At 38.2% G+C, this 24190-nt stretch overlaps 1 protein-coding gene across 9 annotated transcripts in view; it reads right to left on the bottom strand.

Moving 5' to 3' along the window:
• Positions 1 to 2593: 2593 nt before the first annotated feature.
• Positions 2594 to 24190, bottom strand: part of ENPP2 (ectonucleotide pyrophosphatase/phosphodiesterase 2) — a 177135-nt gene continuing 155538 nt past the window's right edge. For 7 of the 9 annotated variants that reach the window (XM_072603207.1, XM_072603210.1, XM_072603212.1 and 4 more), the window contains 5 exons: positions 22371 to 22506; positions 20139 to 20216; positions 11778 to 11910; positions 8771 to 8927; positions 2594 to 3199 (listed from right to left, as the gene is read on the bottom strand). In XM_072603207.1, the coding sequence (XP_072459308.1) occupies positions 3029 to 3199; positions 8771 to 8927; positions 11778 to 11910; positions 20139 to 20216; positions 22371 to 22506 (675 nt within the window). In that variant the 3' untranslated portion in view covers positions 2594 to 3028. The remainder of the gene's footprint in view (positions 3200 to 8770; positions 8928 to 11777; positions 11911 to 20138; positions 20217 to 22370; positions 22507 to 24190) is intronic. The other 2 variants (XM_072603214.1, XM_072603213.1) reach the window with 1 other exon arrangement.

The following is a 24190-nucleotide window of genomic DNA, read 5'->3' as shown; positions in this document are numbered from 1 at the left end:
ATGTTAGCTTTGGCTGGCATCAGGAAATCTAGAACAACCATTTACCACCCTCAAAGGGACCCACAATCTGAATGCTATAACCACAATTTGATGAACATGTTAGAGATGTTGAGACCACAATAAGAATCTCATTGGAGACAGCATGTGGCTTTTCTTGTATATTCAGACAGTTCTCCAGGGATGAAACCATTGGCTTTATATCCTACTTGCTGATGTTTGAGCAGAAGCTACGTCTTCCTAATAACTTCTGTTTGGGAATCTCTCAAGATGCAAAGATTGCAGATACTAATAACCAGTATATCTCTGGGTTGAGGGAGAAGCCAAAAGAAATTGACTACCTATCTATATATTCAATATAGAAGAGACACAGAAATGATGATATAATGCCTGTCTTCACTATTCAGACCTTCAGCAAGGTAACAGTTCTTCTGACAAATCTTGGAGTTCATAGGACTCAAAGTTAACAGACTGATAGAAAGCTATCACAGACCTAATTAAGAAAAGACCGAGCAACTTGACTGTTTACAAAATAGCCTTTGAGACATGCAAAGGCCCCATAAGGACACCATCACAAACACTTATTTATGGCCCATTGGTAATAAGCAGGTTGAGATTGGGAGACACTGAACATGGTGAATTATAAGCAAAAAAAGATTGCCTGCCAGTAATGTAGTCTGTCCGATCCAGACAATAGCCCAGACATAGGCATTTCAACTTAAGAAATGCACTATAACCTGATACATTCAAATGATAGGAAAGGACTAAATCCTCTTCTGCCTAGCACAAGAGCCATAGAGACTCTTAGGTTACAGATACATTCCTCAAAACCTCAATAACACTGCTAGGCAGTCTGAGTCCCTTATACAATCAGATTTAGGTAGACAAGACTCATGATGAGTATAATCATCTCATACAATTGATATGCAAAATCACAGAGGAAGACAGGTGTGCGGGTTACAGAATGGTTAAGACTATCCAATCAGTGACCAGACTAATGCATGATGTCCTCAAGGAAATGGGAAATGTTTGTTCATGTGGATTGTTGATAATTCTGGTGTTTGTGTAATATGTGTGTTGAATACAATTATATATATCCATAGAAGTGTAAATCTCTCAAGAACATTTCTGCTTTACTCTTCTTTGCATGTAATATTTATTACTTTGTATTGTTCTCATCCCTGTTTTATAGCATCGATTTGTTAACCTTGCCTAGTTCACTACTAACTATGCACTCATAGTTCTGTCATTTGTCATATTTTGTTGTTCAGTGGGCTTATTATTATGATGCATGCTTACTTTTGTTTTTTGGATATATCTGTAGTAATGTGAATTCTGCATGTAATATGTGCTGCATGTAATTTATATATAGTCATAGAAGTAACTTATCAAATGATGCCTTGTACTGGGCTATGTCTATTGCACATATTATTGTTGCTTATGTGCTATGTCTGGTACCCTAAGGTGATTTTCTGGAATATTGGCTTAATGACCTAGTTTTATTACATAGTGATGTTTATTTGATCTCGCCAGGTCTACTGCCGCTGATTTTGCAAGAGAGTGCAAATGGGTGGAAATGCAATGCTTCCTCTCCAAGGAGGAATGCTTTGGACCCATATAGATCACTAAAATTTTGAGTTTTTGCTCATCTCCCAAGAAAAGTGTTTGGGGATGGGGTGGAATCCTAATAAAAGGGATAAAGAAAACATCTAATGGAAGAAAGAGGAAGCCTTGCCCAGGCATTTTGTAACTCCAAGCCAACAGGAAAAAATCGAGAGTTAAAAGGGCAATCAGCAAGGCATAAGATTACTTTTTATTGGGCTCACTCACTATGTTAAAAAAAGAAGAAAAAAGGAGATATGTTATAGAAAATGTAGGGGTAATTGTGGTCTTTATGCCCCTCCCCTTTGCCTATTTCAGCCAAGCATGAGTTATGCTTGAATCTGAGATGATCCATTCACTCTGCTAAAAGGCATATTTACTGACTTAATCTTACATCTCATAAACTTCTATGGGTGATCCAGATGTGTATTTCCTTATGTTCATTAGTTTACAGTGTGAAGATTTAGGGGCAGAGCAAGTCTGGTGGCAACATGGAGAAAGAAGTGATTTTTTCCTAGTACAGTACTGAGATTCCAAACCCCCCCCCCCCATCCCCTTCTGTCACCTATTATTAGAGAATCTTTTTCTCTAACAAGAGCATAATCGTAAGCTCATATGTTTTGTAAGTAAACTCCAAAAGGCCAAATTAATATGAACCTAGGCTTTTCAATCTGCCCCATCAGGTTGTGAGTCTTTTTTTGGAGGAGGGCTCCCTAATTGAGCTCAGATGTCTGGCTCACTTACAATAGTGAGGATCCTGGAGTTTTGTTTTATCTTTAGAGATCCTCTAGTTCAATATATTGCTTTCTGGAAGATTTATATTTAAATTATCCCATGCAAATAATTGTGTTTGGCGGAAAAAAATTCAAGTGACCATGTGGATTACACCCAATAAGGACAAGGTCCAAGAATTATAAGCGAGTTCTATACATATATGACCAATTAAAGCACCCTCTAATTTATAACTCAATTCAAGAGTGAAATCAAAGCCATGTAAAACATAAAAAACTGAATGTGTGATTTATTATATTTAAGATTGGTCTATAAGGCTTAAATATGTCTGTCATTGTTAACAGTAAATGAATGTAACTTTACAAGTTCGGTATTTCGATACAGTACAGAACTATAAATGTGGCAACTGTGCACTAGAAAATTAATATTTCCTCAATGCAAATATCAATCCTGCAGGACCATTCAGAAGCTTCCACTAAAAACTCCAACTGCAGTATCACCAGCTCTACTCAAAATGTAAGCCTATCTAAATTAAGCATTAGAGAAAAACAGTGGCAACACTTGAGCTTAATAAGTCAGATTTGGTATAGGATCAAAGCTAACTTTTTTAATGTCCTGGTTTCAAATTAATAAATACAAAACAATATAAAAATATACACCAGTTGATAAAGGGCTACACTGAGAAAGATCAAGAAAGTTAAATCTCGCTCTCAAATGTATGTAGGTATGTCTTTAGGGACAAGATTTCAGGGTAGCTCCGGCTAGTCTTTCGGAAGAAGTCTAGACTGGTGAGCTGCTCAATGTCTCTCACTCTGGCAGTATGCATCTTCAGGAGATCTTCAACCCATCGGGATTCCTCTTCTGAGCTCTACAAGAGAAATGAAACTTTGTTTAAGCCATATTCTAAATTCAGAATTTTCTAAAAGAAATGCTTCTTGATGGTCCTCCACAAATGACCTCTACACACTTCTAGGCTCACAGCCAGTGAACTCCCTCCATTTCTCTTATAGCATACACACGCGCACACACACACACACACACACACACACACACACACACACACACACACACACACACACACACACCACTCCCTTCCCTTTCTCTACCACAGTCCTGTCAGAAATGCCCCACAAATACCTACCCTCAACTGTAAACATTTTCAACAGCAATTAGTTGTACCAAATAAATGAGACATGTGGTGTGTGAGGCTATTCAACTTAATGATTGCTCAGGACATAAATCAAAATTAGAAAACCCAAATGCCCCTAAAGAATTCCACATTTTTCCCTTCCAGGACTGTCAGATCAGAATGGTTCAACACATACATAAGTAATCTGAAATACTCTTCTCTTTCCCAAAGAGAATTAAGAAGAGCACTTGACCAACACATGAAAATACAAGTATGTATTCTATATCTTTCAGAATGATTGATTCAACATCATTCTCTTGATAAGAACATGAACAGAATGAACTAATAAATACATGAGTTCATCTCAAGAATCACTAAGTTGGAAGAGACAGAAGAAGCCTTCTGTGTTGGGACATCAGAAGCAATCTGACCCAAAATATATTTGAGCAAACACCCTTTCTATAATGTACCCAAGAAATAATAACTTGACCCTTGTATGAAGACCTTTGATGAGGGAGAATCCATTGTACCTTAGGGCAATACATTCCAATCACTTTGTTCATAGACTAATTGTTTGGAAGTTTTCCCCACATATAAACCTGATTTTCCAGTGCTTCTACCCATTGCTCCAAATTTAACTTCTGCAGCCAAGCAGAAAAAGTCTAATCTCCTTGTGACAGTCATTCAAGTATATATGTCCCTTCCTATCTTCTCTGATCTAGGCTAACCACCCCCCAACCCTTAGACCTACCCTAATAGGGCATGATCTCAAGGCCGTTCACCATCATAGTTGTTATTCTCTGAACTCTTGATAGCTTAACAATGTCCTTCCTAAAATATGTCACCCAGAACTGAATGGAGACTCTAGATGTGCCAAGAAAATATACAACAGATCCGTCATTTCCCTAGTCTTAACATGGTACCTCTGCCATAACATATTTTAATCGCGTGTTCTTTTTCAGATGAACTAATGTGTAGCCATAGCCCCCTTCCCCCATTTCATACTTATATAAATGATTTTTTGGACCCAAGTGTAAGACTTTGCATCGGTCGCTATTAAATTTTACAAGATATACCCCCAATATGGTAGGTTGTGAAGATTTTTTAAATTCTGATTTATCATCCAGTGTATTTCCTGTACCTTTCAGCTTTGATTCATTTGCAAATTGATTATGTGCTATTTCTGTCTTTATCCTGAACACTGATAAAATTGTTAAACAGCACAGGGCAATCACAGATCTGCAGGGTACTCTACCAGTTGGCATTAAATTGTCAGTGACTAAGGGTTTGATTTCTCAAAGTTGAGTCCTAAATGCCAAGGTCACGGTTGAAGTGGGAGAAATTGATGAGGAATATGTCCTTTAGGACAAGGAATGAGATTCAATTTTTAACAGATATATATTTTTTAAAGGCAAGAAGAACACAAAACCACAGACAACTACAGAAAAGTTCTGACAGGATTAAAATTTAGAATTAGGCAAGCTTTATAAAAATTCTCAAGAGTAACTAAGAAAGGGACTTTTAAATCTATGCTTAGAGCAAAATGGAAAAAAAAAGAAAGAAAGGGGAGGTTCCACTGATGAAGGGCAGACAGTATGATGGTAACAGATGGTATTGCCAACCCTTTGAAGTCTAGCACTATATCTTCTGTCTGACAGTGTTTATTTAAGGTTTGGGACTTGATTTCATGAACTAATTACTATTTATGCCTAATTCCTAAGCAGCCAATCAACAGGCATTTATTAAGCCCTTACTGTGTGCCAGGCATCATACTAAACTCTGGAGATACAAAGAAAGGAAAAAAACATGGTTCCTGGCCCTCAAGTAGCTCATATTCATATTGAAGGAGAGACAACATACTGAAAATATAGTATATATGGAAATTAATCCAAGAGGAAAGGAAAATCTTTCGATGGGGGGGAGAAGGATAGTGGGGAATGGAAAACCAGAGTAGAAAAAGATAGGATTGCAGGAAAGCTTAGGGAGACAGAGGTGAGGATGGAGAATATTCTAGGAATGGGGAATAGCCAATGAAAAGGCATAAAGTCAGGAGATGGAGTGTCACATGTATGACAAACAGCAATAAGGTCAATACTGCTAGATCATAGAGGAAATAAAGGGCAGTAGAAGAAGAATCGAGAGGAAGCTAGATGACTCAGTGGACAGAGCACTGGGCCTGCAGTTTGCAAGACCCTGAATTCAAATCTGGCCTAAGACACTTACTAGCTGTGTGACCCCTGACTTAACAGAAATTAAGTCACTTAACTTCTGTTTGCCTTAATCCACTGGAGAAGGAAATGGCAAACCAGACATGAGTGAGCAACCAGAAGATGACTAGAAAGGTAGGAAAGGGTCAGCTTACAAAGGGCTTTAAATGTCAAACAGAGGACTTTATGTTTAATTCTGGAGGCAACAAGGAACCACTGGAGTAAAGCTTGGCAACTGCTCTGTAAAGCATAGTCTTTGTTGGCTTGGTTACTCAGCCAAGCGTGTATCAGAAACAGGAGTAGAACCCCGCTCTTCCTAACTCCAAGGCCAGTGTGTCAATTGCATTGATTATCATCATCGCCATCATCCTTATTATTATCATCATTTTTCTGTTGATTATTTCCTATTTGTCTTGTATACAGCTTATATGTACATAGTTGCTTACATGTTGTCTCCCCCATCAGACTGTGAGTTCCTTGAGGGCAAGGACTATTCTTTGTATACTGAGAGTTTATCACATAGTAGGTGTTTAATAAATGCTTTTTGACAGACTACTTCCTCATGACCAAGGAGTACAAATATTAAAAGGCAGGAAGAACTGGGAAGTTGGTTCCTAAGGAAACTTCTCAATGGGAATAAGTGTTTAATGGGCGCCTGTTTAGGATTTATTTAATTTATTATTAATAATTCATCTTTGCTGGCAGGCAAGGTGAATTTTAATTGCACCACTACTCCCCATCTGCTTCTTCCTTGACCTCAACTTGGAGGATTGTGCTCATCTGTATGGTTCCCATTTAAAGCAGATTCTCAGAGGCTTCTGGGGAACTTGGCCCCCAATCCACTGCTGGAGCAGGTTTGGTCAGAAACAGTCAAGGAAAGACATGAATTCTCTTCTTGCCCAGCTGCTTCACAATTACTGAGGTCTGGCACAAGTTTTACCGTCAGAAGGCATTCAGATGTCCCAAAACACACCATCAACATCAGGACTAATTAGAAAATAGAAATAATACCAGAGAAACATTGGCCTTCTGTAAAGCAGAAACATCCTTTCCTTCCCTCTCTTTTCTTCTCCTCTCTCTCTTTCTCTCTTTTTTCTCTTTCTCTCTCTCATTCTCTCTTTCTTTTTTCTCTTCTTACTTTCTCTCTCCTAGTGGGAAATAGGAATAGTGTGAGGTTCCTAGATTATTACAGGAGAAAACCCACAACAGCTTCTTAAAAGCTGGCCAGTAGCTCAAAAGAGATGAAGTCCTACATGTCCCAGGGTGTAAAACTTCAAATGCTCACACTTTTTCCTCCTCAGTGGCTTTATTGAACTCTGAACTGAAGCCTGGGAACTTGAATTTCTCGGAAAGCTTTAGCCCACACAGACCTGGATTGGGAATGAGGGCTCACCAGTGCCAATGCTAAATATGTAGCAGGAGGGTGTTGATTCAGGAAGCTGGCCCTGGGCAGCTCCAGGCCAAAAAGCACAAATATGCAGAATACTTTTGCAGTCTGGGGAAGTTGAGGGTTCTCCTCTCCCCCTGCTCCTATCTTCCTCCTAGAGTATTGAGGTTCATGGAGAAGGACAAATCTAAATATAGTTCTCCCAGGAAGGTTACATGTGGTACTCAGAAAAGTAGTGCCATTTACAAAAGAGAGTGTCTTAAGCTAGCCCAGGTTCCCCTTAGAATAGACTTTCTGGGGAGTGGGGGGTGTTCCTCAATACAGTCCTTGGATTTTCATTTTCATCAGTTTTAATTTTTGTAAATGCAGACATCTGAATGGGTAGCCACAAGGTAAAAAGGCATTTCCTGACCCCTAAGACTGCCATCTGAGATCATGGCAGTTCAGGACAAATCCAATTCATTTTCTCAAACTGTTTTTCTGGTTTCACTTTTTATTTTCTCTTTAGGAGAGCTGAGATGACAGGTCAGCTTCATTTCAATGGTTTTCCTTTGGGTTCTCAAACCCTCAGCTCTGGGTTCAGACTAGCAATTCAGCTAGTGTTGGAAACCTTACAAAAGAAGACCAACATCCTACCCTGATTAGTACTATGAGCTCATGAAAGTGTTTACTGAGCCTGATCCTTGGGTGTACAATGCAAAACTTGGGAAACTCAAATATGTATCTTCATTTATGAAGGGAGGAGTTTGTTTGTTTGTTTGTTTAAACACAGTTCTTGAATAATTAGTTTGGGGAGCAGAAGTACAAACAGAAATGTGATCCAAGAATTTGCTGGCAGCTTTTTCAGCTGTGGACATTTACTCTAATTCAGTCATTCTTGCCCAATGCTGCGGCACAGTGGGTAGAATGCTGGACTTGGAGTCAGGAAGACTGGGGTTCTGACCTTATATTGGGCAACATTTATATGATCCTAGGCATTATCACTTAACTTGTCTGAGCCTTGGTTACCTCATCTGTAAAGTGGGGATAATAATAACCCCTACCTCAGATACAGCAAGCATTAATTAAGAGACTGCATTGTGCGATGGGAGATCAAATGAGAAAAAGTGTATAAAATGATCCACAAACTTCAAAGCACTATAGAAGTGACGCTGCCCACCACCACCACAACCACCATCATCCTCATCATAAAAATCATCACTATCATCTTGAGAGCCCAATGCCTAAAAGACTGGACTAGGAATCAAAAGACCTGCTTTGAAGTCCTCGCTTTCCACTTGCTAGATGTGTGGCACTGAGGCCAGCTAGTCAACAACCATGTATTAAGTGTTTACAATGGGGCCAGGTACTCCGCTATGTGCCGGGTATAAGAAAGGAGAGGGAGGGGCAAAATCGTTCCAATCCTCAAAAAGTTCCCAGTGTAATGGAAGAAATAACGTAGAAGTAACTAGGTACGTATAAGATCTGCACAGAATAAATGAAAGACAGTCTCTTATCCTCCTGGGGCCTCCATTTCCTCTTCTGCACAATGCAGATAATATTCACAGGGTTGATTAAATGAGATAGCTAAGGCAAAAGCCATCTGAAAACTATTAAAAGCCATATAAAAGCTGAAGAATCTTTCCTGACTGGCAAGCTGCCTTTTGCAAAGTCATGAGGTGGTGTTTATGTTGGTTGAAGGTCGTACTCACTGCCCTAGAATCCCTTTGTACTCACGTTGCAGCTCTCCTCATTGTCTGACCGATGAGGAAGGATGAAAGAAAAGACTGAGAGGGGGCCATCACACTTGTCAGCAGGCTGAGTGAAATCCAGGCAGCTCGTAATGATGCTGTAGTAATGAGTGGGGATTGGAATGGAGCTCCCTTCAACATGTCTGGTGGAGGAAAATTAAAAAAAAAAAAATGACATGTAATCTTCCTTCTTTAACAACAGCCAAGACTCTAAGATTAACTCCCACACATGGGAAGATTATTTCCCATTTGCAGACAAGGGGGTTGGTTAAAATACACACAAGCTCAGCCTGGCTGTCCCTTATGTGTGAAACTCTGTACTTTCTCATCTGTGCCTCTTAGAGTCAAGTCTCAGCTAACAGCCTACCTTTTGCAAAAAGTTTTTCCCAATTCCTCTTAATGCTAATAACCTTACCTCTGTTGATTATCTCTGATTTATCATGTCTATAACTTGTTTGAACCTAGTTACTTGCATGTGATCTCCCCTTTGAGACTATAAGTTCCTTGACAACAAAGACTGTCATTTGCCTTTCTTTGTATCTCCAGCACTTGGTGCCATGGCTGCACATTGTAGGTGCTTAATAAATGTTACTTGTCTAATGGACTGTTTCAAGACCCTCCACCAGTTAGCACTAACCTATCTTTCTAGCCTTATTTCTCATAACCCCCACCTTCCACCCTATACTCTACATTCCAGGCAAAGTACAAAACCAGCTTTTCTCCAAACTCACCATTCCATTTCCTTACTCTGCACACTTGCCCAAGCTGTACCTCATGCTTAGAACACCTTCCTCATCTCCCCCTCTTAAAATCCTGATCTGCTTTGAAGGTTCAGCTTAGGAGCCACCTGTTCATTCTCTCTCTCTTCATATTACCTTATCCATAATTCCATGTGCTCATATCAATTTCCCCCAGTGTAGTATAACCTCCCTTGAGGGTCAAGATTTGTTACTGTCTTGGTATCTCCCATAACTTGCACACAGTCAATCCTTCAAAAATGTTTGATCGATTAAATTATCCAGAGAGTGGAAGATGAGAGGCATGAGGTATGTTAAAAGACTGACCCTGGCTGAAATCTACAGTAGTTAGGGAGAGAAGAGAAGGTGATAAGCATTTATACAGCTCTTCCTAAGGACTAGGCACTGTGCTAAGCTCTTTACAAATACATGCATTTGATCTTCACAACAGCCCTATGAGGCAGGTACTTTTAGTATTTAGCTTTCTCATTTGCACGATTCACCTTATGGTCTCCTTTGTGTTTGCTGACCTACTACAGAGAACATGCTCATCCTCTTCCTTTCAAAGGAAATGGACAGATACACTGCTTTGGCAGACTCCGTCATAAATGGATTCAAGTATTCTCTCTGAGAGTTCTACAACAATACAAATGTCCTCGAAGCTGGATCTAATTTATCTGGACTACAATGCTTGTCACTAAGGTCCTTTGACTCCACATCCAGTGCTTTTCCATAATACCTCCCTCTCATTATTTTCATTTTAGCTCAGAACCTAATATTAGTAGAACTGTGCAATCTCCAAGTTGGGAGAGATCTATAGTCCAAACTATACTTAAAGGCAGGTGGTCATCTAGTTCTTTGCTTAAGACTTCTAATGAGTGAGAACCTACTACTTCTCCCAAGGCTTTCCATTTTACTTTTAGACACATCTGTTAGATAAGCACTTTTTTGTCCTTACATCCAGCCTTATATGAGATTTCCTCAGTGTAAAGTCAGCTTATTTCTCAAGTCCTACTCTCTGGGCCAAGCTGTTCTTTCTGAGAGTTACTCTTGTAACTGGGGATAGGCTTTTACAAGTGCAGGCTGTAACCCAGGCCTGCTTTCTCATACTGTAAAATTACTGTCTCTATTTTACCTTAGGTCCTCCATGAAGGACCTAGTCAAAAGCTGAAAGTCTTTTTTTCTCTGAGTCTTTAGTGTTTCATGTCTATTTGGGTTGCACTCAGACTACCCAATCCTGACTCTCCTTACATGATCAGGCTGTATTAATGATGGAACAAGAGGGGTGGGGAACGTGAGGTCTCAAGGCCACATGTGACCCTCTAGGTCCTCAAGTGTGACACTTTGACAGAATCCAAACTTCACAGAACACAATGTTATCTTTGGATTTGAAGTTTGGATTCAATCAAAGGGCCGCACTTGAGGACCTAGAGTGCCACATGTGGCCTCGAGGCTGCAGGTTCCCAACCTCTGGATGCATCATCATCCTCTATGCCTTTGTTCATATTATTATCTAACACCAAAAACACCTCTCCTATCCATCTCTGCCTGCTGACATGTCTCATCGTACCATCTGTCCCTCAAAGACCTACTCACCAGCTGCCTTTTCCATGGAGCCTTCCTTCCCAGTCCTCTATGGCTAGAAGTAGTCTATCTCATCTACTCTAATACAATTTATTAGTTATAATTAATATAACTGTTGTTGATAACACTACTCATGCACTTATATTTCAATTGTATCATATTTACTTCTGTTCATATGATTTCTCCTACTAGATCATGAACTCCTTAAGATCAAGACCATATCTTATCTATCTCTATATGTTCCCAAGCACCTAGACCTTTACATTGTAAATAGCAGGCACATATTTAAATGTCTGTTGAATCAATATTTGAGTCAAAGGAAATTAAAAGCTGAAGAACTAATGAAGAGAGATCCAGACAGAAAGATTCCAAGATTACACAAATATCTGAAAGGTAATGTTTAATAACCTCTTATAATTTAAATATAGAAGTTTAATTTTAAAAATTTTAATTAAATGTTAATGTAATTAATCTGAATAATTAAACATATGTAAGTCAATTTTACAAATTTGTAAATCAAATTAAATAATTAAATGTAAATGAAAGTACTTGTCCAAATTCGTCAGTTGCACTTATTAAACTTGTTAATTAAATTTATGAATATATTAACATAAATTTAATGCTAAATTTAAGTAAATAAAATTCTAAAAAAAAGGAAAATTTGAGTCTTACTGTTTGATCTTGTCTTGTGTATCATGTAAACCATCATAGTCATAGTCAAAAATGGGTCCACTGATCACATTAACTCCATTCCTCTCAGTTGCGTATCTTTTCACCAAAACCCTTTGGAAATAATTCCAGATTCCTGTCCAAAGACACATCCTTGAGTGAGCAAAGTGCCTCTACTTTAACTGAATGTTTGGGAATGTGCTTCACTGTACCAAAGACCACTGACTTAAAACTCCAGCTCAAACACATCTTCCTTCAGCAGCTCAGAATTTACCATATCTGGAATACACTCCCTCTATCTGTTAGAATTCCTTTCTCCAAATAAGAGCTCATACGACTTCTACATGAGTATTTTCTTGACTTCCTCCCCCACCACACACACACACACACACACACACACACACACACACACATCCCTCAATTGTTCATAGTCTCTGATTTCTTTATGGCCCCTCAGGTGGAGAAACAAGTCACTGAGCCATGGCAGACAATCTGGGCTCTAGCCTTCATTTTCCTTGTGTGTTATCTAGATCATGCAGGTTCAATGGAAAGAGGTTTACCTCCTTCCCAACCTTATTTATTTACTTCTGACAGAAGTCCAAACCACAGGGTGGAGCTTTGAGAACAGAGGATTAATGGCACTCGCTGGAGCAAAAGAGTTATATTATTTGTTTATAGATTACTATAATTCCTTTGTTTCATATGCATTTTCTGTGGGGTGAAATGAGAAAGTATTGTCCTGCATCCAACATGCATGGCTAGTCTGAGTGCTCGTATAGGATCTGAGAACCCTTTTGCCCCACTATGTGGAGATGTAGACATGAGCTACATGAGTTATAATTAGAGAATTTTAGAGGAAACTAGGGTGGGGCACAAAATAATAAAAGTAATATATTTTAGGGAGCTGACAAGATTGAACCTGATTCATGTAAGCCTGGGGTACTGAGCCCCAAGTTATATATACTTTGTATTCCCTTGTCTTTGTATTACAGACAGTTCTCACTTTGAGTAAGTGGACCATTCTACAGACCACATAATGCAAATTTGCCCCTAAAGGGGAGGAAAGGAGGAAGGAAGGATGGATGAAGGAGGAAGGGGACCATGCTCCCATGAATAGAGGGGGTTGGCACATGGTTCAAGGACAAGTGGGGGCCAGATACAGAGAAGTGAAAGCAAAAGGAAGAATATGAAGGGCCAGGGCCAGCCACACACTGAGAGAAAGAACTGGCAGGAGGCTCTCATGGGCCAGGGGAAGGGCAGACACAGAAACATACAGGAGAGAATGGGCAACACGGGACAGAGACAGTCATGGGTACCTGATAGTAGATACTCAGACACAGGGTGGGTGGTGGAATAGAACAATGTTTACCTCTCTAGGTGGTGGAGGTCTCAAACCAAGTCCCTGATCTGATAACAACAATGGAGGGTCTCTCCACCTGTCCATTCTTCTGTAGGATGGGGAAGAGTATTGTTTTTAGGTATTTTTGTGTGGGGGAGGAGGTAGGCGGTCATGGAGCACTGAGCTGAGGGCTGAGGGGCAGGGGGGGAGAGGGAGAGAGAGAGAAAGAGAGGGACAGGGAGGGTGGGAGGGAAGGAGGAAGAGAGAGAGAATAGAGTATCGTACAATAAAGTGAAGAGAGGGGTTTTATTGAAACACAGGTTTCTTTCAGAATTCTTTAGGTGAAGTCAAATTTACGTAATGGGAATTTATATGAAGGGAAAACTGCCTGTATTCTATTTTATCTCATAGAATATAAGTTCTTCAAGGTCATGGATTACCATTTTTTTTTTTTTGGCCTTTGCATTCCTAGTGACCATGCCCACTAAATGAAATGAGATTTAGCAAAATAAGAGATCCTGAAATTTTAGCAACATCCCCATTTCTGTATCAATGCTTCTACAAAGGAAGAGAAAAAAATCAACCACAATATTTCAACTCTAGACTCATGAAAGAAACAATTAAGGGTAGGGGACCTTTCTGATCCCATCCTATTAGTAGCAATTCTTGGGATGGTGATGAGAATAGCGCACAAAGCGCTGAGTTCAGCGACAACTATTCATCAAACATCAGTCACATGAAACCCACCTTATTAAGTAGTGTCTATACAAAGGGGAAAACCCTCAAGCAGTTTACCATCTCAAACATTTTATTTCTTATTCTCACAACAAAATATTTGTGACTATTTTATTGCTATTTTGCAGATAAGAAAACTCAGTTAAGTGACATAGCTAAGGTCACACAGCTAGGAAGGGATAGAACCTTGAATCAAATCTGTGTCTTCTGACTCCAAGTCTAGTATTCTTACCAATATCCTCATTTCCAATCCAACAAATGTTTAAGAAATGTCTGTTACAACCACAACAATAGTTAGCATTTATACAGCATGTTTAATTTTGCAAAGCTCTTCCCAAGCCTTCTATCCCTGGGAGGTGGGTACTATTATTAATCCCCATTTTATAGATAAGGAAATTGAGAATGACATTAAATGACTTGTCCACACAGCTAGGACATGTCTAAATTGAACTTGTGTCTTCCTGACATCCAATACTCTATCCACTCTGCTACCTACTTAGTATGAAAGGCAGCATGGAATAAGTTGGATCAGCTAGACGACACGGTAGATCAAGGACGAGCCCTGAAGTCAGGAGGATCTGAGTTCCAATCCAGTCTCAGACACTTTCTAGCTATGTGATTTGGGGCAAGTCACTTAACCCTGTTCGCCTCAGTTCCTCACTCGTAAAATGAGTGGAGAATGAAATGACAAACCACAAGAGTATTTCTGCTAAGAAAACTCCAAATGGGATCATGAAGAGTCAGACACGACTGAAACAACTGAACAACAACATGGAATAAGTGGATAGAGAGATGACCTCAGAGTCAACAAGACCTGGGTTCAAGTTTTACCTCTGTCCCATATTGGTTATATGATGCTGGACCTTAACCTTTCAGTGTCCAAGGCTGATCTCTGAGAGTATTTACTGCAGAAAGCTTACATTCTATTGAAAGAAATTGGGGTTAGGGTTACACGTAGGAATATATAAGTATGATGGAGAAACTTCTTGGGAAAAGATTTAACTAAATGCTACTAGGCTTTGCAGTGAACATGAGCCATGTATCCTTCTTTCTGTCTTCTGTGTGCTTATCATGGTACTTTTGTTGAATGAAAAAAGAATGAATGAATGAAAATAAGAAAGTATCTTGAAGCTGATGTCATGACATGATTCAATACAACTTGAAATCTGTATAATCATGCCTTGGGGTTCTACAGATTTACTCATGTCAGCATCACTCTAGGTTTGTCCCCACTGTATACAAACAAAGAAGAGACTTTCCCTCAAGCCAGCGAATGCTTCCTTTTCAACAACACCCAGAACTGAGCTCAGTGAAGCTTCAGATATGGGTAGAGTTGGCTCCAACGTTGATCTTGCCATGAGGTGGCACAGTTGAGAGAGCATTAGGCCTGGAGTCTTAAAATTGTCCACTAGCTGTATGACAGTGAGCAAGTCACTTTAACTCTACTTGTCTCAGTTTCCTCAACCATAAAATGGGGGACAATATAGCCCCTACCTCCTGGGGTTATTGTGAGGATCAAATGAGATGATCTTTGTAAAGCACTTCACACAAAGTCTAGCATATAATGAGCACGTGATGTTTATTGACTGACAACCTAGGTCATAGTAAACACTTAAATACTTGTTCTCCCCCCCCCCCCCACTACTGTATTATCAAGAAGGATGGTAACGAAAACAATCCTTCCAACTGCATAGTATCTTACAGCTTTTTTATACATTATAGCATTTGATCCTCACAGCAATCCTATCAGGTAGATAGAGCAAATTCTATCTCCATAGATGAAGAAATTCATGTATAGAGAGGTAAAGCCATGCCTTGCAACCTCACTCCACTCCTATATCCCCACTTCTCTCCAATGACCCAAAGGCTGAGCCATTCCCCTTATCATGGAGGAGCTATAGAGAGCTATCTAGTACAACTCCCTCATTTTTACAGATAAAGAAACTGAGGCCTATAAAGTTGGCAAGACTTTGATCTAAGATCACATAATTAGTAAGTGGCAAAATTCTCTGAGCTAGCCTGCCTGGCATGCCTGAATGCACTCACAGACTTCTACCTCCTAGGCTTGCACCTGGCTGACCATCCTCCTAACACAGCAACGATGTCATTTTGTCAAGGATGTTGTCCCAAATGGGATGTCATTAACCCACAATGGTAAGGAGCATGGAGGTTAATGTCAGTACTGCGTCTACACTTGTCACACCTCCAAATGGGATGTCAGTGGTCTTAACATAAAGATCACTCAATAAATATCTAAATGGTACCTAAGATCTCCAAGGGTACTGAACACCCATAATTGTGCTCAAAGGTTACTAATATATTTATCAATGTATTTACTACAAGGCTGAGTGCTCATGGATTATGGATCTCCTTTTTTTCTATCAAAGGAACATCAAAAACCCAGGTGGGGAAAACATTTTAAATTTCTTTTTTTAGAAGAGAGACAGATACATATAAAAAAGTTAAAATCACTGATTTAAAAATTAAGAATAGGGGAGAAAATAACTAAAATATACTCTAATTCTCCAGTCAAGAAAGAAAGTGGAAAAACAGAAAAAGAAAGAGGCAGAAGGGAAGAAAAAGAAAGGCAGAAGTATAGAGAAAAGGGGCAGGGGGTCAAAAGGTTCCGAAGTTTTAGGCAAAAAACTATAGTTCATACTTTCCTATTCAATGAGGAAATGAGTTTCAGAGAATTGTCTCACACTCGTAGTCCTTTGAAAAAACTAATTAGCTAGTTAACCACTCTTCAGAGCTCTCTATCTACTCTTTATGCTTTCAAAGGCTTCACTTCAAATGGGATAGACGCAACAGTCCACCAAAAGAGAAAATACTCTCTGAGTTATAACAGCAGTAACCAGAGAACCATCATCCTGGTCAGATTTTCTATCAGAGAATATGGTCCTCGTGTAAAGAAAAAGAAGATGGGAAGAAGAAGACCAAATGCTAATCTAAACAGAAGGCCCTGAGAGGGGGAGGGAGGAAAACCAACACAATGAGAACACTCAAAAGGCCAAAGACCGCAGCAATGTGGCATGTGAACAGACCATCCCACTGCTGGGGGAGGAACAGTGAGCCCTCTGTCCGGGGCCTGTTGCAATGCCAACATCAGGATGGTACTGTGTGTTTCCTTTATTACTGCTTAGACAAAAATGTGTCAATAAAGAACAAAGGCCTCTAGCAAACCCTGATTTCAGGAAATTAAATGAAGCCACATTCCAAAATAACATTTGCAAAGAATATATTGACATGGGCTCCTGGAATGCTCAAATTAAAGCTGAGAATGGTCCAGGAACCCGGTATTTTAAAAGTTGAGTATATATGTACGCCTGTATATTTGTACTATGTATGTATAATGTAAATGTATATCATTATACATATGTATATGTATATATACATGCATGTATGTATATATCTATAAATTTGTCTTATATGTATATATAAAGATGATGATATCTCTATAGAGGAAACTCTTGGCAATCGATTCTACCTTTGAAATAGGTTGTTTGGAAGACAGAAGAAGGTGCAGTAGAAGGGCATAGGCTCAGGAATCAGGGTATCTGAGTTCAAATACTACCTCTGAGTCTTATTATCTGTGGGATAACTTTGGGCAAGTCATTTAATTTCCTACAGCCTTGACATTCCTCATCTATAAAATGAGGAGGGGGGATTGAATGATCTCTAAGATCCCTTCTAGTTCTTGATTTATGATCCATCCTCGGTTTTTGCTCAACAATATAGTAACCATGCTACAATCTCCCTGAACTTTATGCACCATTCCTTCAGCGCCAAGGTGGGCAAGGCACTTTACCTCTCTCAAGATGGGCCTCCATTGCTCTAAAAGGAAGAAGACAGTCCACAATGAGGTCTAACATCCTTTCCAGCTCTGGGTTTGCACTTTTATGTCACTCCGAACCATTCTCACATGACTCTCCTTCACGTACAGTTATGTTCCAGCCAAACTAAACTATTCTGAAAATACACACTGAGCTTCCCTAATTCCAGGGCTTTGTTCACACCATTCCCTCCAGCTAGAAAAGCTCTCATCATCAGCATCACTGCCTATTAAAAATCTCTCCGTCTTCCAATGCCTGGTCAGCTCAAATGCTACTTGCCCTTACAAAATCTTTGCCAAGTTTCAAAATAGGTTGTAAAATTGTCTCTCATTCAAACTTCATAAAGACTTTGTTTGTGCCTCTCTCAGGGCACTTAACTATAATAGAAAGCAGAAGTTGATTTGCATACTTCCTTGATCACAGTCATTAAATTGTACCGTCATTGGAGTCTGAGACCACATTCTAGTCACCTTTGCACTCACCTCAGAACAGTAACACGATGCCTTGCACATCATTGAGACTCAATAGATATTTGTTAAATAAATCAATTAACAAATGAATTTGGCACTGTTAACGGAATGGAGTGTTGTATTTAATCATGGAACCATATCATACATGGATCACCAATTTTTAAATTATCTGTAAATAATTGGATATGTGCCACTAAAACTGTACTGAAAATAAATTAATCATCCTTCGGTGGTTCAGAAGACAGTTTGTGAGTGGTATTTTTAGACAGCATTCTGGGGAAAACACATAAGAGATTCTTAGCAAATGCTTGATGAATTACATTTTGTTACTGAATATCATTTATCATTGGACTGGTCAAGCACAAAAGTACTGCTTATCAGAACTCTGAACAACCACTTTTGATCATAACTCCAAACAGAAAAAAAGACAAACATTAAAGATAGACAGATTTATATATGTGCATGCACATATGTGTATACTATATATATATATATATATGTATATATATATATACATACATTACAGATAGGTATATTTCCCTATTGTATGCAAAAGATGTTGATAACTATAGATAGAAACAGGTCCCAGAACAGAAGAAGCCTTTTGGGGGTAAGTGGTTTAGGAGGGGGGCAGGGAACCCACAACTAAGATTCCATTGATAGAGGAAACTCCCAGTAAGGAAATTCCCTCTACCAATGCAAATTTATAGCTTTCTTAGAGAGATGTCTGAGGCACTAGAAGATTAAGTGACTTGGCCAAGGTCACATAGCTATTATGTGTCAGTAGCAGAACTTGAGCCCATTATCTCCCTGACTCTGAGCACAGAGCTGTGCTATGCCATGCTGCCTCTTCTTATAGATAAGGGGGTCAAAATATATTAATAAGCGGTTATAAAAAGAAAAAGTGCAAACTAACTCTACAAAGATGATACAAATCACTAAACATAAGAGAAAATTAAAACAATCCTGAAGTCCCATCTCATGCTTGGTAAATGCGCAGATAGGATAAAAGATAGAAACAGTCATTGATGGAAAGATAGGCATACTAACACACTGTTGGAAGAGTTGTAAATGGGTCCAGCTGCTATGGAAGAGAATTTGAAACAATTTGAAACAATTCTAGAAGAAGTAGCTAAACTCTTCATACCCTTTAACCCAGTAATTCTACTACTGGTCATATACTGGTACTAGCTATAATCATATATCAGTACTATCTATAACTAGTTGCCAACACAAGGAAAAGTCTCAAATATTTTGTAACAGGAATTTTTGTGGCTAAACAAAACAAACAAAATCCAGCAAAAAAAGTGGATGCTCATCAGTAGGTAAAAGGCTTGATAAGTTGTTGCATACAAATGTAATAAACCATTATTGCATACTAAAAAATAATAAATGAGAAAAACAAAGTAATGTGGGAAGAGCTATATGAATGGATGCAGTGTTTGAAGCAGGACCAAGAGAATAACATACACAATGACTGTATGTAAAGGAAAACAACTCCATGAGACATTGAATGAATGTCATGACCAAACTTCTTTCTACAAGACTAATGAAACACTTCCTCTTGGTAGAAAGACAGTGGACTATACATGAAAAATAAAACATAAACTGTTTGATGCAGTCAATGTGCCCATTTATTTTGCTTAATTGTACTTTGTTACAAGAGAAGTTTTGGGAAGTCCACAATGGAAATAAATAGAGGGAAGAAGAGAGGAGGAAGACATTAAAACATTTTATTAAAAAAGATCAATCTCTACTCTATCACTTACTAATTCAGTAACATTAGGTAAGGCCCTTAACTGCTCTAAGTGTCAGTTTCTTCATCGGTCAAATGAAAATCATTATGGCTGACAACCTCCTCTGTTACATGTTATAAGGATTAAGATGAGATAACATCAAATAATTTAGAAATTTATAAAGTGCTATGTAAATGCAAAGTATTACCAATATTACTAAAATTAAACATGTAGATTAAAAATATACTTACTTTGGAAGGCAGGATACATTGGAATCATGTTGGTTACAAGGAAGGCATCATATTTGGATTCTGCAGAAGAGCTCAGATCTAAAATGTTTAAATGAAAACAACATAGTGTTAATTAGTTGGACATTACCAATATCGGGTGTGTCAGATTCTATAATAGGCAGGTCTTTGCTATAAGTACATCTCTTCTTTCTTCCCTGCCCTCATATTTTTCTTCCCTTTATTTCTGCTCCTTTCATTTCTTCTTCCTACCAATTCTTTGGATCCAGATAAGAATTACCCAAAGATCCTGCTTATTCCCATTGGAGAGATTCAATGGTTTCTTTTAACCTTCAGATTGAGAAGGGAAAAAAAGATAAAATAAATTGATGAAAGATAAATAAAAGTAACTACAAAATATCAAAATGCTTCTTAGAGATTGTTTTTCTTGTGTTTATTGAAGAATCAGAGTACAAACATATGATCAAGAAATAAATGCAAATATTAGACCTTAAGCCATATTATAAGATGAGAGCAGTGTTGAAGTGTAAAATGGATAATATTAATTATTTTTTTAAATTAAAATATTCCTGTATGAATAAATCCTATGTAGGCAAGAATAGAAAAGATGCAGAAAATTGGAGAGAAACTCTCATAGACAATCTCTCGGATAGAATGCGATTGGATTGGAACATTGTTGTGTTACAGGAAATGATGAGCTGATGGACTTAGAAAACTATGGAAAGACTTGGACTTTTGAAAGAACATGCCATCCACCTTCACAGAAACGGACAAGTGGAAATAAGCATAATATGGTTTATACCCACATACACACACACATTTGAGTACATATGTGTATATATGTGTGTGTTTACAGATATCTATGTATATATGCTTATATACAGACACACATACATGAGTATATATATGCATGTGTGTACATATGTGTACACACACACACATATATATATATATATACACACATATCAATAGTTAATTACAGCCTGGGTGGGGAGGAGGAAGGAGAAAAAAATAAAGTAAAAAGTGCACCAAAGAGAACAAAAGAAAATCTATAAGGAAGCAAAGAAAAGATGGACAGCTTGGAAAATAATATGTAATATTTATCATATAGATTTTCTTGAAATAGAAATTCATTGCTTTATATTGAATCCTCTCATGTTCTGCTGTGTACATGACAATTTTTTTCTTTTCTTATTTTGTATTTAAGCTTAAAATGAATTCTAAAACCTTAAAAAAAGAAACAAATACATTTCACTTTATCAGTAGAAAGAGTATTAACCTTGAAGTCAGAAACCTGGGCTCATGACCTAGCTCTGCCATTTACTAACTGTGTGACCTTTGGAAAAATCATTTCCATTTTCTAAGCCTGGATTTCTCCATCTGTAAAGTGGTAATAGTAATGCTTCTTCTACCTATCTCACAGGTGTGCTTTATGGAAAAGCCTGTATAATCCAAAGATAGATAAAAGATAGATAGATAGATAGATAGATAGATAGATAGATAGATAGATAGATAGATAGATAGATAGATAGATAGACACACACACAGACAGACAGACATAGGTGTGTATGTATATATATATATGAGAGCTTTTGTCAATATTATTTATTACATTTATATATACATAACATATATATACGAGAGCTCTTGTCAATATCATTACATTTATATATACATATACATAACATATATATATATGAGAGCTCTTGTCAATATTATTACATTTCCTCTCTCTAGAGGCTTCTCCATGTTCAAACTCCCGACTACTGTTTTCTTTGCTGTATTTCTTAGGAAAAATATCAAGAATCATACTACCTGCTTACCACATTTGTCCACCTCATCCACAGGTATATCATAAGGCACTTCGTCAAAAGCTTTGCTGAAATCTAATTGCTTTATGCCCATGCACTCCCCATATTTGCCAATCTGCATTTGGAATCTGAAGAGCTGAATTCCAACTCTACCTCAGTTACTTACAGGGTTACCTGTGTAAGCTGGGTGAGTCACTTGCCCACTTTGGGCTTCAGTTTGCTCATCTATCCTGTGTGGGTCTATATGATCTCTAAAGTCCCTGCTCTACAGACTCTGCTGCTAAACTAGATCCCATTTTGCCGAATCTGTAAATATATTTAACCCAAAGATGGCTAGATTTGACACAATAAAAACCCAATACCCAACAACCATGCATCATCATCCAACTACCCGATGACCAAACACAGGCACCAAGCCACTTACGAGGAGGGAAGAGAAATCCATAAGAGATCTGTTTATCATTTTTGTAAGCCAAACAGTTCTGACTGTAACTTGGAGAAACTCGAACATCTGGTCGCACACAACTGGTCAAGTGCTCAGGAATGCTAGAGACCTCAGCCTGCAGCAAAAGGTAAATGAATACCATGATACTAAGTCCAAAGGGGAAAAAAGGACATTGAAATCAGCGTGAAAAAGACTGCTTAGAACCAAAGAAAAGAAAGAAGGGAGAAAAGCTTGTACCTTACCTCACCTGGTTTCCTAAAAAGAACATGATTCTAGCAATTGCAGCATATATACTAACTATATAGTTTAATTATAGTATGTGTCTTAATCAACATACATACGAATTGTTGTATGTATAATATGCACCACAAGCGAACTTGAACTGAGTTTCTGACAGTGACAAGGGAGTGTTTTTTGGGTCATCTCAAGAATATACAGATAATCCTAACTAGGAGATCTCTAAGCATTTTGGGGTAGTTTCCTGAAATGTAAAAAAAAAAAAGAAGGGTTAGGTAAGGTAGCAAGGTGGGCAGAGTCAGGAATGCCTGGACGCAAGCACTGCTTCAGACACTTACTTAGCTGTGTAACCCTGGGCTAATTTTACTTAATTAATTTTACTTTATTTTACTTAACCTCTCTAAGCCTCCATTTCCTTATTTAAAATGGGGATAATAATAACACCTGCCTCATATGGATGTTGTGAGGATCAAATGGGATAATATGTAAAGCAATTTGCAAAACTTAAAGTATTATCATTAATTATATTGTTATATATTAATTATATTATCATATTATATTAATATTAATTAATGGTATATTAATTATATTATAAATCATTAAGTATATGTCATTAATCATTATTGTAAATCTAGAGCTAAAAGAAACTTCAGAGTCATACAGTTGAAGACTCATTTTACAGATAAAGAAACTCAGACCCAGGGAAATTAAGTGATTTACTCAAAGTCATAAAGTCAATTAAGCATTGGAGGCAAAATCTGAATCCCTCTGACTTCGCAGTAGGTGTTCTTCCAGTTCTAAATCTCATGACTGCAGGCAACCAATATACTTGGGAGGAAAGAACCAGCTCTAGAATTAGGGGACCTGTTTTCAAATCTCAGCTTTGATGCTTATACTACCTGTATTACTTCCTCTTCCTGGTTCTCAGTTTCCTCATTTGGAAAATTGGGTTAGATCCGATGATGTCCAAGGTTTTCTAGCTTTATGTGTATGGTTCTATTTCCCTCTCTGGTCTTTAGGTCCCTTCTCGGTATAATGAAGACAGTTACATTTGCGTTGTCTACTTCATGAGGTTGTTATGATGTTTGGAGAAGACAATAAATGTGAAAACTTTAAAATGGCATCCCCTCCTACCTGAGGCAAGCTCCCACTATCCTTCTTTGACTACTGTAGATGCTGCACAATAGTCTAGCTTATCAACTGACAGAGAGGGACTAAAGAAAATTCATCTGGGAAAGGTTAAGACTAGAAGGAACATTCTTTCCAACTGTGGCATTGTATGATTCTATGCTAAATCTACCTTTTCTTTCTAAAAAGCTGATAAAGGTATTTTTTTTAATCTAAAGAAAAACCTTTATAGCTTTCCTCTCCTTCACAGAACCTATGTTCCTCCCAAGCAGCAAGTTAGATCTTCAACATTTCAATGTAACAATGGTAACCTAAGTATCCAATAAGTCACTTTATCTACCTCCCAAAGCTAAAACTATACTGAGGTGTTTGGGGATTTGCTTCACCTGGGGGATTCAGAGCCCACCTGGAAGCCTGCCCCTCACCATCTGATA

Source organism: Notamacropus eugenii, chromosome 4, assembly GCF_028372415.1.
Source record: "Notamacropus eugenii isolate mMacEug1 chromosome 4, mMacEug1.pri_v2, whole genome shotgun sequence".
In the NCBI taxonomy this organism is placed as follows: Eukaryota; Metazoa; Chordata; class Mammalia; order Diprotodontia; family Macropodidae; genus Notamacropus; species Notamacropus eugenii.
The sequence above is the reverse complement of the archived record's forward strand: the minus strand, read 5'-3'. Positions and strand labels throughout refer to the sequence as shown.